Source organism: Idiotropiscis lumnitzeri, chromosome 15 (genome assembly GCF_059441095.1).
Source record: "Idiotropiscis lumnitzeri isolate Australia: NSW breed Sydney's pygmy pipehorse chromosome 15, RoL_Ilum_1.0, whole genome shotgun sequence".
In the NCBI taxonomy this organism is placed as follows: domain Eukaryota; kingdom Metazoa; phylum Chordata; class Actinopteri; order Syngnathiformes; family Syngnathidae; genus Idiotropiscis; species Idiotropiscis lumnitzeri.
In genome coordinates, this window is record NC_142405.1 from 12,599,400 (window position 1) to 12,616,418 (window position 17,019).

The following is a 17,019-nucleotide window of genomic DNA, read 5'->3' on the forward strand; positions in this document are numbered from 1 at the left end:
GCTTCATGTAGAAAACTTTGATTGTGATTTTAATGACAGCAATTGGGATGGGATATGTCATGTCTTGATGGGAGTGGTCAATGAAAATGTATTTTTTTTTTTTTTCTTTGTGTTGAGCCTTTTTCAAAAGAGGGAACAAGATTTTGATTTTGTGCTTATGAATGCTGGGTAGATTTTTTTTTTTTTGTTTTAATTAAGGAACATTATTTTTGTCCACTGTATAGTCTCGTGTCTTTTTCAAAATTACCAAAATATCCTACCAGGCTTTTTAATTTCCCCACGAGGCACTCTGAGTAAATAATTGAACCTTAGAAATACCCTTCCTCAAAGCACTGAGGAGGCTCCTGTCAGGTTTAAAATGCCTTGACGTCTTTTTTAGACTGAACTTTGCAGAGAACCAGAAAATACCAGTTAGAGTTTTGTCTTTTTATCCTTCGCGAAGGGAGAGGAAGGCAGATAGACACGAGCGTCTTGTTTCGCTCAAGTCTTTGCAACCTCTGCTCTTCCTTCCCCTTGCTAGATCTTTTTATTAACAAACTTGGCAGACAAAGGAGGTCTGTCTGCTGAAATTCTAGCAGGCAGGCAGGAAGCAATCAATCAATGGTCAGTTTAAAACTTCAGCCTGAGGCAGAAGACTTCAACACTAAAACAGAGCTCTATTGTGTGTGTGTGTGTGTGTGTACAATTATTACTGATACAAATAATACAAATGTATAAAAGATGATTAGGAATACACAAAATGATTACATAACGTTAGTTGAGGTTATTAATCCTCAGCTTATCTCACATTTCCTCCCTGTTGTGAATTTCTAAACATCAGATACATCACGACCTTGCGGCTTTAAGATGAATCATCATAATGAAATCCTACAACAGCATGGTCATCCGTAGAGGGGCGAAAACCTTCAATAAGGACAAAATTCCCCTCCTCCCTTCCGGCATGGAACGAGATTCTTATAATTTGATGACCATCAGGGAATAAAACAAATATATAAAAAACATTTCAATGTGCCTAGTGAAAAATAACAAAACTGTCTCCACGCAGAGCTTGTCCCTGGGGTGACCTGGTGGAGGCCCTTGCCTCGTTGTAGGAGAAGACAGCCGTCTTTATCTCCCGGATCTTCGTGTATGGTGTATGTGTGCACGTATAGGCAGGGGCAAAAAAGGGTCCATGTGTTATTTAGGTTTCAGTGTCCAGTTCGAGTTCGTCATTGTCCAGTTTGAATTCGTCATTCTCAACATCAATCAGGTTATAATGGTACATTTGAGCAACAAACATGCGATTAACCATCCTTTTTGTCATAGGAACAATACAACATGAACAGACTACACATAACAGAATGAAAATCACAATTATCCCAACAAATGGCAGCAGGATTTTTAATAAGACCTGCGTCCAGTTGCCGGAAAACAACCAGTCCAACCATCCGGGTGTGGTAATTTCGTCTTGGGCCATTGTGTCTCTTAAATTCTTCATAGTGGCCATAGCATCAATAATTGTCTCATTTTCATTTGGAATGTATGTGCAGCAATGTTCTCCGATCAAAGCACATACACCACCTTGCGGTGCAAGGGCTAAATCTACAGCCATTCTAGTTTGTAAAGCCATCATTCTTAAGGCTGAAATTTCTCTGTTTTGTGCGTCATTAATGTCAATGGATGCATTCACAAATACTTGGAATCTATAATCAATAGTTTCTACTCTAAGGGCGACTTTAGAGACACCAATAGACGGGAACAAAGAATGTGCTAAATGATCCCCAGTTGTCCAGTACCTATGTTCCCAGGGGACATTACTTCCCCATACTGGATCATGAGGCTGGAAAGTCACGAATCTTTTTGTTCTGAGGCTTCTAACATTCGTATCTGTGGCTGGTTGTGTGGTTATAATGTACGTGTGGTCTGAGACTGTGACTGGTGTGCAAATAGTGGAGGCGTTTCTAGGAAGTTTGATGTATGCTTTCCATCCGCATAGCCACCAGATCCCATCCAAAGTTTTTACATCCTCTGGGGCTGGAATATCTATAATTTCATTACAATGTGTAAGGTCAACTGACGGGTAAGAATTAATGCCGGTAAGGTTTACACATACAGGAAAGCAAGATGTATTAGTCTCGACTGAATGGCATTGTCCTAAATGGTCATTTTCTAATGTTACTCTAACTCCTAATAATTCTGTATATTTCAAAGCTGACAATTCAGCATGTTTTCTACCTTGGGTTGGTAAGTTTAGGGTTTCATTAATCGTTCCCAAAGCATCTATATATGTAAGTGGTGTGGCATATAGGTGTGGTTGACTCACTGCATGGGGGAGGATCGAACAAACATAGCAACCCGATGCGTTTTGTCGTCTAGCTGTCATGTTAGCATAACGCCACCAAGTGTTGGCGGCAAGTGGATGTGGAATGTCTTCTCCGTGGCTGTGGTCAGTCCATGAATATTCTAAAACATCATCATTGTCCTTTGCAAATTCTTCGACTTGAGGTTTGATTAGTCTCTGCGCTAGTGGTAGGTACGGATTGCCGCCCACTACTTGAGGTTTAGTTTTGGGCGACAGAATGCAAACTTGGACTTTGAAAACGGGGTCAGGGCCCAGTATTACTGGGCTGAGGACAAAATAAGTACAACCTAGGGAAGTAGGTTGGACATCTATGATCAAGTGAGTGTTATTCTTCACCATTTTGGGGAACATGGATTGGTAGGCCACGGCCTGCTGAGTAATGGCCCATTGGGGGTGTGACTTCACATGTAACGGATAATAGGTGTACAGGAACACTGAGGCCCATGCTTCTTCATTGGGTCTTCCAGGGGCTAGTTCATTTGGTGGGGGAACTCCTGCATACCATTCATACCAGCTGTAATGTTCTCCCTTTTTCATCGGACCAGATGGTCGTCCTTTATTTTTCAGACATCGATAGCAGTAAGTGTTCAGTCCTGCGAAAGGGATTATTATTTTGGCCTTGGTCGCACTGAGTGGCAGACAATAAGTATAAGGCTGGATGTCCTTGGCGGAGCTGCTTGTTGTGGGGCACTTCTCACGCTGTTGGTCGTTGCCCCAAATTTGGCCTAGGATACTGGTTCCGGCTGATCCAATCAGTAGCTCCCCCAGCAGGAGGAGTAAGGCAATGGTCGCCATTACTTGAGTTCGATGACCTTTTTGCAGTGACTCTGGTGGATCCACGTGTCTCTCTCAGCGATTTTCAGAGCCGTGGGTGTGGTGAGCAGGACCGTGAAGGGGCCTTCCCAGCGTGGGCTTGACCAAGTCTTGCGCTTCACCACCTTCACCAGCACCAGGTCACCGGGGGTCACTGACTCCTGCAAGGGAGATAAAGGGATAGAGGGCAGATCATTTGTTCTACACACATTTTTCTCTTTGAACAGCTTACAAAGCCATTCCGTCAATGGGTCTGCCGTTTTTTCAGTGTCTGACCAAGGTTGGCTTTCCCATAATGGGAGTATGAATGGTCTACCATGTACTGCTTCAAATGGCGTAATTCCAGTATTGGATGGTGTGATTCTCATGTATGTCTTAACTAAAGATAAACATTCTGGCCACGGTTTTCCTGTTTCTTCCATTGTCTTTTTTAACCTTAATTTCACTGTGGCGTTTGTTCTTTCAACTAAACCTGCACTCTGTGGATGATATGCACAGTGATGTTTAAGTGTAATGCCTAAGTGTGCGGCCATTTTATTAACTACTTCATTCACAAAATGGCTGCCGTTGTCACTCCATAGCACCCTAGGGATGCCATGATCTGGAATTATGTGCTTGCAAATAGCTTTAGCAACTGTTAGTGCGTTAGGATGCCTTGTCGGCACAACCTCCACCCATTTGGTCAGTGAGTCAACCAACACAAGACAGTATTTATAAGGGCCACTCCTAGACAATTCTATGAAATCCATATGTACAACTTCAAATGGGTAAGTCCCAGCCGGGCATTTTCCCCTTTTTGGTCTTATGTTCCCTTGAACATTATGTTTACTACACACTAGACATGACCTGCAAAAAGTTTTAAAATAGGTTTGTAGTCCTAGTGGTATTGTAAATGTTTGCTGTGTTATGGATATCATCCCCCCTGTTGAGACATGGGAATTCCCATGACTCAATTTAGCTATGATTTGAAAAAGATTTCGGGGGATGACAGGTTTGTCATCTTTGTGATAGAGTCCGTCTTCTGTCTTAACAATGTCTTGAGCTGTCCATTGTTGTTTTTCTTTCTCTGGTGCAATGTTTTGCATGTCGATCAATACTTGTCGTGGAACAGTTTCTGGTTCCTTCTGTTCTTCAGTGGTGAATGTTGCTGAAATTTGCTGTGCTGCTTCTTTAGCTGCTTTATCCGCTTTAGCGTTTCCTTTGGAAATTGAGTCTTCTTTGTATGTGTGTGCTTTGCATTTGCAGATTGCAACTTTGGAGGGCAGCATAATGGCTGTCAAGAGTTCTTTCAATAATTTGGCGTGTTGCACTGTTTTCCCAGTTGACGTCTTCATTCCTCTTCTTTCCCATTGGGCGGCGAAAGTGTGAATGGTTGAGAAGGCGTACTGGCTGTCTGTGTAAATTGTAACTGGTTTTCCTTTAAATAGCTTGCACGCTTCTGTTAGGGCAACAATTTCAGCTGCTTGGGCGGAGTAATTACTTGGTAATTTTTCTGCCCTGAGGATTTCCTCTTGTGTTACTACAGCATAACCAGTCATGTTTGATCCTGTCATGTTTTTGCTTGCCGACCCGTCCACAAACACCACGTCTCCTTCGTTCAGTGGTGTGTCTTGTAGGTCCGGTCTTGGTTTACAAATTTCTTCTGTTTTCTCTTTACAGCTGTGTGGTTCCCCATCACCTTCTGTTGGTAACATAGTTGCTGGATTTAATGCGTTGCATCTTTTTATGGTCAGGTGGGGTTGAGATAATAAGACTGCAGTTAATGATAGATGTCTGGCTGGTGACAAAAAGGACATCTTGGTCTGAGTGAGTAGAATGTCCACTGAGTGGCTAACTAGTAGTGTTAAAGGATGGAATAACACCACTTCGGCTGATGATTGGACAGCCATTGCTGCAGCACAGACTGATTGTACACAATGGGGAAGAGCTTGTGCTACTGGGTCCAACTTCTTGGAGTAGAACGCTACTGGTTTCAAATATGTCCCATGTTGCTGCAGCAGGACAGACGTCATGAATCCGTTTTTGCAGTCCACCGTTTGGGTAAAGGGTTTCTTATAGTTGGGGTATCCAATCACTTCCGATGATGCAATCAGCTCTTTTATTTTGGTGAAACTTCCTTCAGCTGCTGCGGACCACGTCAATGTAGCTGAAAGTGGTAAATCTTCAGTATAGATTAAGTCCAGTAGGGGTTGCGTTGTTTCAGCATAATCTTGGATCCATAACCTGCAGTAATTGGCTAGTCCTAAGAACGCCATCATTTGTCTTTTTGTAGTTGGTCTTGGCGCATTCAGGATAGCTGATTTCCGGTCAGCAGTTAGTCTCCTTCCTTGTCCTGTCACCAGGTGGCCCAAAAACACCACTTCTTCCTGCGCCCATTGCAGTTTGTTCAATGAAGCTTTGTTGCCCGTTTTGGCCAAATGTTGACACAGTTTTGTGGCTTCTTCTTGGTTTTCTTCTTTCGTTGGACTTGCTAGCAGGATGTCGTCCACATAAATCAATAGTTGTGACGTTTCTTTAAGTTCAAGGGTACTGAGGCAATTGGATAGTTCTTGGGAGAAGATTGTTGGGCTTTCAGCATATCCTTGAGGGAGTCTCGTGTACGTGTATTTTTTCCCCTCGAAGGTGAATCCAAACCAGTTCCTTGCTGTAAGGTGTAAAGGTATTGAGAAAAATGCATTGCTGAGGTCAATCACGGTAAAAAAATTTTGTCCGGGCTTGATCTCATTCATCAAAGTGTGTGGGTCTGGGACACACGGTGCTCTTTGGTTTACTGCAGCATTTACGGCTCTGAGATCGTGGACCATTCTCCAACTGGTCGAGTCCGCTTTTTTTACTGGGAAAATTGGTGTGTTACATCGTACCGTTGGGGCTTCTATCAAAATGCCAGCTCTGAGCATATTTTCAATTACTGGCGCTATGCCTTCTTTGGCATCTGGTTTTAGAGGATACTGCCTGATAATTGGTCGATAATTGCTTTTTGGTTCAATCATGACTTCAGTAGCAGTGGTCATTTTTCCCACATCCGTTTTCGAACTTGCCCAGAAGGAGGTTGGAATGTTTGGAAAATCTGTTGCTTCATAGAAGACAGTGGTTTCGCTGTCTTCTTTTTCATGACATCATGCACTAAGGTGGGTTTCAGGTGTGACTTGAGTCACCCAGTTTAGTGTTTTCCGGTACACCATACCTAAGCCGCATATTTGTTTTCTGGATACTCCTCCTGGTAGAGGTTCCCACGGGGAATGCGGTTTCCAGTCCTCATTCACAATCGTGCGCATGTGGTCTCCCACCATTTTCCAGCTGATGTTATTCGGCTTTGCCAAGGAGATGTGCAGTGGTGGGTCTGGACGGGTGTGAATTATGTTGGTGTCCTTTAGTTCTCGAGGTGTTGTTGCTGTTGCAGCCATCCATTGGGATTCATTGCTCCAGTAGAGTTTATCCAGGTACATCTTCATTGGTTTTAGCTTCTTCCAGGCATTCAGGAAGTCTCCAGGTGGTGGTGTTCTTAAGTATTCAATTGTGCAATGGAGTGGGAATTGCGTTTGTGGTTTCCAGTCTTTCCCTTGGAGTAGTTTATTGGGCATTTCTTGGAGGTCTTCAGTAATCGACTGTGGTCCTGTGGTTATTAGGTCCAAGCTGTAGAAGGTGGAAGGGCCTCCTTTTCCTTCCAAGATCATCATCTGTTTAACTTCCTGTCCTCGTTTCATCACTGTCATTTTTTCTCCTTCTACTGTGAGAACGAGCTGGAGGGTTTTGATTAAGTCTCTTCCCAAAAGGTTGGACGGACATTCTGGAACTACGACTAACCTCTTGCCTCGATATAAACTTCCATCTTCATCTTCTATTGTGAGGGGTTCGGTATAAAACCGTTGCGCTGCCTTTCCTCCTACTCCTATCACCATGACAGCTTTGTTTGACAGTTTGGTCCCTGCAGGTAGGGCTTTGATTACTGAACTTTCTGCTCCAGAGTCAACTATAAATTGTTTTGTTGTTTTCTTTGGGCCTAATTGTAGTGTTCTCATTGGTGGGTCCACTGAAGAAGCCATTCCAAACAAGACAGATAAATCTAAAACGACCAGTGGTGATTCTGAGGTTACTTCTTCTTCATCTTCGCTATTGCTGAGCAGCCTTTGCTCAGGTTGTTCTTCGCCTTGTGGCTGGTAACTTACTAGTCACATGTTACCGGTATAGCCTTCTTCTGGTGTGGTCTTCCTGGGTGGTTGACGGCAGTCTCTGGCAAAATGTCCTAGTTTGCCACAATTGTAGCAGCCGTCATCTCTGTTGGAAAATCGTCCTCGACCTTGTCCCCTAGCACCATAATATTTGCCGCGCCTTCGTCCTCGTCCTCTGTCCCCTTGACCTTGATAGTAGATGGGGGCGGAGGCCGCTGTGGAAAGGCCCTTCATTACAGCAGCCAAAGTGGTCGATGTGTTTCGCTCCTTCTCTTTCTTCTGGATTTCCTCGGCATGGGAGGCATATTCGATGAGCGTATCGAGGTTCGCAGTTCGCCATCCAACGTGGTGTTTGCAGATGAAGTCTCTGGTGGATTCATGGATGCCATCTAGGTAGGCCGACTTCAAGAGGATTTGGTACGGGCTGTTGTCTGCATTGTCTTCCTGTAGGCCGCAATAGAGCCTGTAGACTCCAGATAACCTTTCCACATACCGGCGGACAGATTCCATGTCTTCTTGGCGGCATTGTCTGATCTTTGTGTTGTCTGGTTGCTTCTTGAAGATTTTTCTTGATTCATCAAACATGGCGCGGATTGCGTTTGCGAGCTCGGGAGCTCCAGGCTGGAGGGGCTGGCCTATGGCATCATAAGGGTTGAAGGCACCTCTGATTCTGCCATATCTATATCCTAGGATCATTCTCATGCATGTTTCAAATTCCTTTCCATTCAGGTGGTAGCTATTCATCAGGTCGTGCATACTCTCAATCCATTTCTCCACATCCGCTTCGATTGGAGGAATTGATTGGCAGGCCGCCTTGCATTCATCTTGGGTCCAGGGCCTGTAGACCATGATGGTAGGTTCATGTGGGTGGCCATTTGCATCATCAGTCCCAAAAGCTGGGTTGGCAACGGCCACCATCGGGTAGGTCTCTACACTGGGCAGCGGTGGGTAGAGGTTCGTGGCTTGAAAGACTTGTGCTCTTTCAGGGTTATTGAGTGATTTTTCCATCGGCTTTGCTTGAGCTCTCTTTTTCATTTGCTCCCTTGTTCCAGCCGCGGGGGGCCACCGTGTGGAATCAAATGAGGCAGGAGGGGCCGTGTGTGAAGAGCGGGGAGTGTCATTTTTCTCCTCGCTCTCCAAGGGCGGCACCTCATCCTCACTTGGCTCCGCCTCTAGGGCTGTGGCCGCCTGTCTTCCTGCTTGCGCAGCAGTTTGAGTTCGCTCGTTGAACAGTGCACTTCCTCTCTTGCCTCTGACTCCGGTCTCGTCATCTTTCTTTACTTTCATCTGATAAACTTTCTTCTCCACTTTTGTTTTAATATCTTCCACTCTCTTCTTACTCTGCTCTACCCACTTCATGATAGCCCTCAGTTGCCTGTCCACTGATTTAGTGTTCTTCGCCTTTCTTATCTTCCTTTTTCTTTTTTCCATCAACGCACTTCTCACTGCTTCAAAATTCGCTGGATCTTTCAGACGTGGCTTAAAGTCATATTTCTTCACCCATTCCTCCAGAAATTGGCAACAGTCCGGGTCATACCCGTTCATAAACTTCACATCTGGGTTTGCTTTCAACTCTTTGGTCACATTTTGACCCATTTTATGCTATCGTCTGGTCCGTTACTTCTGTTAAACCACGCACACACACTCGCACATGCACGTACACACGCTTCCACACGCTTCCACACTCAATCACTCCCACCCCCCTTTCTCTCAACCTCAGACTTTTTTCCTTTGTTCCACACACACAGCTTCTCCAGCGCCAAACTTCACGCATACATCTCTCAGTCAAAATGAGCAGTCTGCTTGCCAAAGAAATTCAAATAAAAATAATAAAAACCACCAAAAATAATACCTTATTATTCCCTAAATTTTAATGTGAAATTGTGAGTAGACCTCGAGGTTTTCAACGTACCGAGAGACGTTTAATTTGCGGAAACCATTTCCCTTCTCCAGGCGGGTTTTTCTCTAAAATTTGCTCAATTTATGGCCCAATTCGCTACCATCGACGCCGAGGAACAAATCAATTTGTTCACCGTGCTATCCGTGTCTAAAATTTGCTCAGTTTCAACAAGTCACAGCTCAGTTTCAACGAGTTATGGTCAATTCGCTACCAATGAGTTATGGCCTAATTCGCTACCGATTATTTTTATATAACTCCTTGGACTAGCACGATGCAGTTTTATTACCGTACTGACTAAACGGTCGAGGCCTGGCCTCTGCGCGCGCTTTCATCCCTCACATAAATCACCCCTACCCAATTATTTTAATATTTTAAAATTTAAAATGGTGGTACAAAATAATTTGAAAAACAATACCTGGTCTCCTCTGGATCAGCCTTGTCCGCTAGGGAACCGACATCCGGGCAGGCGGCCGCACCAGGAACTCGGAGACCCGCTTTCTTTCAATGGGAAAGCGCTGACGTCAGATTCGGTGGCGTCCAAAATGTCCAGCGACGAGCGCCCGTCCGGGTGTGGCTCCCGGGTTTCGGCACCAAATAAATGTCAGGTTTAAAATGCCTTGACGTCTTTTTTAGACTGAACTTTGCAGAGAACCAGAAAATACCAGTTAGAGTTTTGTCTTTTTATCCTTCGCGAAGGGAGAGGAAGGCAGATAGACACGAGCGTCTTGTTTCGCTCAAGTCTTTGCAACCTCTGCTCTTCCTTCCCCTTGCTAGATCTTTTTATTAACAAACTTGGCAGACAAAGGAGGTCTGTCTGCTGAAATTCTAGCAGGCAGGCAGGAAGCAATCAATCAATGGTCAGTTTAAAACTTCAGCCTGAGGCAGAAGACTTCAACACTAAAACAGAGCTCTATTGTGTGTGTGTGTGTGTGTGTACAATTATTACTGATACAAATAATACAAATGTATAAAAGATGATTAGGAATACACAAAATGATTACATAACGTTAGTTGAGGTTATTAATCCTCAGCTTATCTCACACTCCTCAATTACATTTTGGATTTAGTCAAAATTCACAAAATTACCTGACTTGTTTCCACCATTTTGTATGAGGCCACTTCGTTTGCCAGCGATGGAGTGGGAATCTCTGGTAACCAAACAAACAGGCAGATAATTGCATATATATTTAATTAAAATGGTATTAATTAATGGTCGATTAATTCCTCAATTTTTAATACACAGCTTGTGAAATGGAACATTTTTATAATTTGGTCCCCAGACTTCCAAACTGCAGGAAACACTGACGCCTCACAATCTCAGCTTCATTCTTTTCTTTCCAAATTGATCACAGGCCATTCCATTGTTTTGAATTAGAAACAAGATGACAGTTTTGCTCGCTTTTTGAAGCCTTTAAAATGTCAGAACTTCCTTAATTTTTAAAATATTGACGTGTTGACACTGTTTTGTTCCTTTTATTCCAGTTCTTTTTGGTAACATTGGTCTTCCCGGTGGAGGTGGGGGCGGTGGTTTTTTTTTTTTGTGTTGCCTAAATATAGTAGTCCACTAACACATTACATTACTTTCAGGCATATTATGTAATGTTTACCTGTGTCTCACCAACATCCTGTTTTGTCCTCGGTGGCCTTAATCGGGGTTGCCGTGGCCATTGGCGTAAACGTCACAAAACCAATGCCGCTGTCACTGCACAATAAAATGTGTCCAAATTGTAACCCAGTTAGATTTTAAGTAAGTTACGCAGCAAAAGGTGAATCATATGCTCGCAGAAATGTAATTGAATTGGTGTCACAGTAAGATTTTGTTCACGTCTTGCAGCAATAGAAACAGAAAGCACGAGTTCTGGAGAAGATTTGCTGGTCACAAGCCCCCCATCTCCACCACCTCCGCCGCGCATCTACAAGCCTTGCTTTGTATGTCAGGATAAATCTTCAGGATACCACTATGGAGTCAGTGCATGCGAAGGCTGCAAGGTACGCAAACTCGCACCATCACAACATATAGAAAAATAAGCGTAGTGCAGCTAGACAATCTGCGGGAAGTCTCTTACACAGAGGTTGAGTCGACAGGGTGTTTGCATAATGTGTCAGGGTGGAGGCCATGACCTTTACACCTCCCCTAGGATCACTAATCCTCTTAGCTTTATCTAATCCAATAAACACACACACACAATCTTTACATGCAATTAGTATTTACTTTGTTAGCCATTGTGAGCGTTTGTTGGTCTCAGGTCACACTCGTGTTCCACCTTAACATCCAAAGTTCCGCGCATTGAAAATACAAAACCACACACAGAGCTTTTGGTCAACATTTCCTGCTCTGAAAGATGTCCCGGATTTTAGTATAGTGCATAAAGCAGCGGTCAAAGGTCACGCTCCTGCGCTGAAGGAATTGCTTTGTTCTGTCATTTCTGTTTTAGGGATTCTTTCGAAGGAGCATCCAGAAAAACATGGCATACACTTGTCATCGAGACAAAGTTTGTGTCATAAATAAAGTTACGCGCAACCGGTGTCAGTCTTGTCGACTGCAGAAATGCCTCGATGTTGGAATGTCCAAGGAATGTGAGTTCATTATAATACTTTTCATGTCTTGCATTGACTTATGCACATGTAAACTTCAGAATTGTAAAATTTTTAGTTATCTCACAATACTGGCAGTATGATAAATCTGTTCTGCTCTAAATTAGAGTAGACTCAAATGCATTTCAGTGTTGGCTTTTGTCGCCATCTGGTGGCCGTTTATAGTTAACGCACTCACACTCTGCAGCTCTCTGTACAGTGCCGAATAAAATCATACATCAGCCACAGCAATATGATCACCTTGCGCATTCAAACAATATGCAATAAGAGGAAAAACAAACTGTATCTATTGACACAATCAAAGCGTATTCATTAAACAATTCATTTTTTGGGCTGTCATTTACAGAGGTAGAGTTTTGTAGTGCATCATCCAAAAAGTGGATTTGAATATTTTGACAAAATGAGGCCGCCAAAGTATTAAAAATGTCTCTCAGTATAATGCAGTAACTTCTACACCACTGCAAATGACAACCATAATCATAAACGTAAAAATAATAAATAGCGCGCTGTGACAATCACAACTGATTAACTTTGCAAAGACGAAATTATGGATATTTTTTAGCATTGGATAGCGTTACATTAGTAGTTATCATGTTGCGGCAGCTCTGTAAACCTTTGTATATTGAAACGTGTGATTTGAGCCAAAACAAAGCTTCGAATATGTCATTAAGTTTTACATGTAACTTCATCTCTACGGTCAGTGGTTCGAAATGACCGGACAAAGAAGAAGAAGGAGGAGAAGAGGCAGGTGGAGGTGGAGGTCTACGTCTTGTCGGCAGAGACGGAGCAGATGATTGAGCGCGTTCGCCGTGCACACCAAGATACATTTCCCTCTCTTGGTCAGCTGGGGAAGTACACTACGGTACTCGCATCATTTCCTACATAAAACCTGTTCTTGAATTGCAGCACAAAAAATATAGTAAAATTACCATAAATAAAAATGCTTAAATGTAATGATTTCTGTTTTCTCATTTTTTTCCTGACTGCAGAGTAACAGCGCTGAGCATCGTGTCCCTCTGGATGTCAACCTTTGGGACAAGTTTAGTGAACTGTCCACCAAATGCATTATCAAGACAGTGGAGTTCGCCAAGCAGCTGCCAGGCTTTACAACATTAACCATTGCTGATCAGATCACTCTTCTCAAAGCTGCCTGCCTCGATATACTGGTGTGTTTGTTACGTTTGAGCTATGCAAATATTTAAACAGAGGATGTCTTACTATTTCATCTCCGTTCATCTTAGATTCTGAGGATCTGCACACGCTACACACCAGACCAGGACACCATGACCTTCTCGGATGGTCTGACTCTCAACCGCACACAGATGCACAACGCAGGCTTTGGGCCACTCACAGACCTGGTGTTCTCCTTCGCCAGCCAGCTACTCCCGCTGGAGATGGACGATGCAGAAACTGGATTACTAAGCGCCATCTGCCTGCTCTGTGGAGGTACTGCAGCTGTGAAATAATTTTGACCGGGCAAAGTAAAAAAAAAAAATGTCTTCTTAATTCGACTCCACCAAGAAATTTTTTAATGTGAAATCCCCAGCAATTTCTGAATGATTAAAAAAATAATAAATTTTAAAAAAAGTTATCAAACGATGCGCAAGCCTGTGTCACCGGTCATAGTGCTGTGGATGGGTCCACTGAATGTGTGACACCAGACAATGCAGAGAAATGGATGCTACTCTGTCAAAGAAATTTCTTTCACATCCTTACATGTTCAAGTCGCAAAAATATACACATTTAAGGTTTCCGTTGGCTGGGATTTACCCCACTAGGTCGTCAGAAGGAAAGCCCCGCGATGACCAACTAGCTCATGAGCTAACTGGCTTCTGGATCTTCTTTTGGTCACCTCTTTGCTTGGGAATTTTAAATAACGCCAAGCAGTTCTGTAAATTGTGCCATGTCCAATTTAGCAATTATTTAACATGCAGTTGCGTTTCAAAAACACTTCTGTGAGGCAAGACGCAGCTTTTCTTTAAGTTTCTCAAGCTTGCTAGTCTTTTTCCTTGACATTTTAATAAATGATTGCACTTTTGGCAACGTGCTTTGGGCAACAACGTTGCAACGGCCAAGCATAACCAATCCAACCAAGAATAACCAAATGTTTGCATTCGCGTAACAGTTGCAATGACTGTAAATTGATTAGTCATGGCTAGAGAAAGAAATGCTTGGATGCTATGTTGTTAGCAACAACGCTATCTTGTGCTGCGTTAGTGAATATTAATTAAAAAAAAAACAACCTCACTCTCCTGACTTATCCCAGTTAGCAGCCCAGCTCCCAACACGATGACAGCGTGACTTGCATGAATGGATTAATGATATACATTTAGCTAGTTCATTTTATTTGACAAATGAGTCGAGCACAGAATAAATTGAACGCGTAAGTCTATGCACCACTGTACCACGGATGTCGAAAAATTCATCGCGTGTATTCATTTGAGGTGTTTGTGTTTGTTTGTTGAACAGACCGTCAGGATCTGGAGGAATCAGACAAAGTAGATGTTCTTCAGGAGCCGATGCTGGAAGCTCTGAAGGTTTGACGTCTCATTTGGGATACAGTATAAGCACACGTTTATCCAGTGAGAGCGGGGACCTGTTGTGATCCTTTCCGGATATATATTTAAACACAGTCAAGTGTAGAACACTTTTCCGTGGCCAATGTCTATCTAATATGGTCATATGTGAAAATATCTTTGTGCATTAAGTACTGGAAATATATAATTTATGCCAGGTGCATTTAGCTGTCATAGGATATTTTGCAAACTTAAATTGACGGTGACCAAATTAAAAGTACAATTTCTTTTCTTACGAAACAGAAAGTGGTCCCATTTTATTTCTTTTTTTTTACTTGACTTTACTGAGGCAGCACTACAGTGACTTTTCTTACCAACCGAGGGAGATAGCCAAGTTTGCCTGCTAGTTAAAAAAAATAACTATGGTGTTCAGTTGACAGTACAAAACAACTACAGTGACAAATTGAAAACTCCGAAAACGTTTTTGTGCAGCTCTATGTCCGGAGGAGGAGGCCTGACAAACCTTGTATGTTCCCCAAGATCCTGATGAAGATTACGGACCTCAGGAGCATCAGCGTGAAGGGTAACTTCTATTATAACAAGTTAAAGTCACATTTTGATGTCAAAACCAAATATTTTCAGTCCACAACAAAAATAAATGAATCAGCCTTACTGTTGCAATACAATTAGAGAGGATTAGAAGGTTATCTGTGTGGTTTGTTTTTTTGTATTCAACTTGTTTGCTGGGAGGTTCCCATAAAAATAAGTGCAACACCTGACAATGCACGCGCCTCACAGAGCCTCCAGATATACCACTAATAAAGCACCATTTATTTGATTCATAAAATTATTTATTTATTTTAATGTCCCCCACCTACATTGCATTACATATTATATTGCATTCACATATGTGAGTGTTTTGGTTACATTTGTCAGAAACTGCGTCACTTGCCTCCCCTGACTGCACATCCCGAGCCCCTAATCTAGAAAGAGACAGGTCTTTCGAAAACTAAGCAATGAAAATAAAGAAATATCTCAAAATGTAAAACGTATGTCATGGTCTCTCTACTGCACAGTGTTTTGTTCCCCCCATGTATTTACTTTTTGGTTTTTTTTTCATACTTTCTCCACACTTTTTGACACTCAGGAGCAGAACGAGTGATCACACTGAAAATGGAGATACCCGGCTCCATGCCTCCACTCATTCAGGAAATGCTGGAGAACTCAGAGGGACTCGACGGCCAAGGCGCTGCAAAAGGGAAGGGAAGAGGCAAAGAACACGAGGAGAAAAAGCGCCAAAATCCTACTAGTCCGTCCCCGATGTCACTTCCCTCTCCCGCCCGGAGCCCCCCGGCCAGATCTCCCTCCCCATGAACTTGCACCCCGAGTACCTCTGCATTGCACAGCACCACCGTTTGACAGTATGTGGCGCTGCGAGAGCACCATCCATGCAACAAGACTGATGTGAATCAACTGTACATTTCATCAATGGAGTCTGAATGTCTGAACCTATAAACTTCAGTGGTGACGTGGATACGCACAGTGTCAATTAAACTGCGCTGAATTATGAGCCGCACATGGGATGCGTGACACTTTTTGCCTGCCTAAATTATGCTGTTAGAACTACAGTATTGTCACGTTGTCAAGACATGACGGTTTGATGCATTTAAATGTAAAATATCGTTTCACTTTTAAACAAAATCCTTTTTGTAAAGATGGTATAGATGACATTTTTTTGTTTTTTTGTTTCTGGACAAAAAGAGTAATTCTATATAGCTGCACCTGTCTGACTTCTCAGTAACAGGACATTGTCAGAAATGGACAGAATTTGATGAAGGATTACGGGGTTAGTCTATATATATAGATGATAACCCTCTTATGCATTTTTCTCTCGTGAAAAGCCATGCGTGTTATGCAAAATCACTGTGTGTATTTGTATGTTAAAGATGCTGTGACAGACTGACAAAACATATTTTCTTAAATGTACTTGTGTATATACATGATATATTTTATCTCCCCAAAGCGGCTGACACTGTCAAGAGTTCTTCCTTCATCCCCCATCAGTATTTCCCCCGCAACCCTCAACATCTGTCACACCACCTAACACACATCAGGGAGAAGAAAAAAAATCATGAATTCCACAGCCTCACTAAAATGAATATTGCAGCTGAAAGCAAATCTAGTTCGTAGCATCTGTGTGAAAAGACATCTAGGGGTTGTTTTTAAATGGTCAAACTGTAGGTGGGCACTTTAATCGACTGTGATATCATGAGTGCATGTCAAGCATATCGGAATATGTCTGTACTTGTACTGCCGTGTACCACTCTGTACCAGTTCACACTGCCACTGGCTCACTTTGTATGCATTGCTACTGCCGGGTACAAATCTTTTTACAATTCCAGTGTTTACTTTATTAAAGGGGACCTATTATTTGTGTTTACAGCGCTATTATCTGCTGGAGTAGTAATGCATGATTTACTTTTTGGAAACTTTTTTTTTTATTCTACTGGCTTTCTGCCATCCTCTCTTTTTTAACTGAGGTCTCTTTAAGCGAGAGGCTTTGATAGGCTGCTCGATGGAAGGCTGCCAAGGGGCACGAGCTTAGTATTAATGGGTGAGATGTACCCAGAGTCAATGACCATATAAAGAGTTGGCTGATTAAATTCACCTTGGCATGAAATTGGG

The 17,019-nt window shown here is 42.8% G+C and overlaps 1 protein-coding gene across 1 annotated transcript in view; it reads left to right on the plus strand.

Annotated features, from left to right (window-relative positions):
* Positions 1–16,774, plus strand: part of LOC148322974 (retinoic acid receptor alpha-B-like) — a 29,013-nt gene extending 12,239 nt beyond the window's left edge. Inside the window, exons 2-9 of the mRNA XM_088316563.1 lie at positions 11,058–11,212; positions 11,659–11,800; positions 12,520–12,680; positions 12,808–12,984; positions 13,060–13,264; positions 14,288–14,355; positions 14,827–14,917; positions 15,482–16,774. Of these exons, the coding sequence (XP_088172689.1) occupies positions 11,058–11,212; positions 11,659–11,800; positions 12,520–12,680; positions 12,808–12,984; positions 13,060–13,264; positions 14,288–14,355; positions 14,827–14,917; positions 15,482–15,708 (1,226 nt within the window). The 3' untranslated portion in view covers positions 15,709–16,774. The remainder of the gene's footprint in view (positions 1–11,057; positions 11,213–11,658; positions 11,801–12,519; positions 12,681–12,807; positions 12,985–13,059; positions 13,265–14,287; positions 14,356–14,826; positions 14,918–15,481) is intronic.
* Positions 16,775–17,019: the final 245 nt, after the last annotated feature.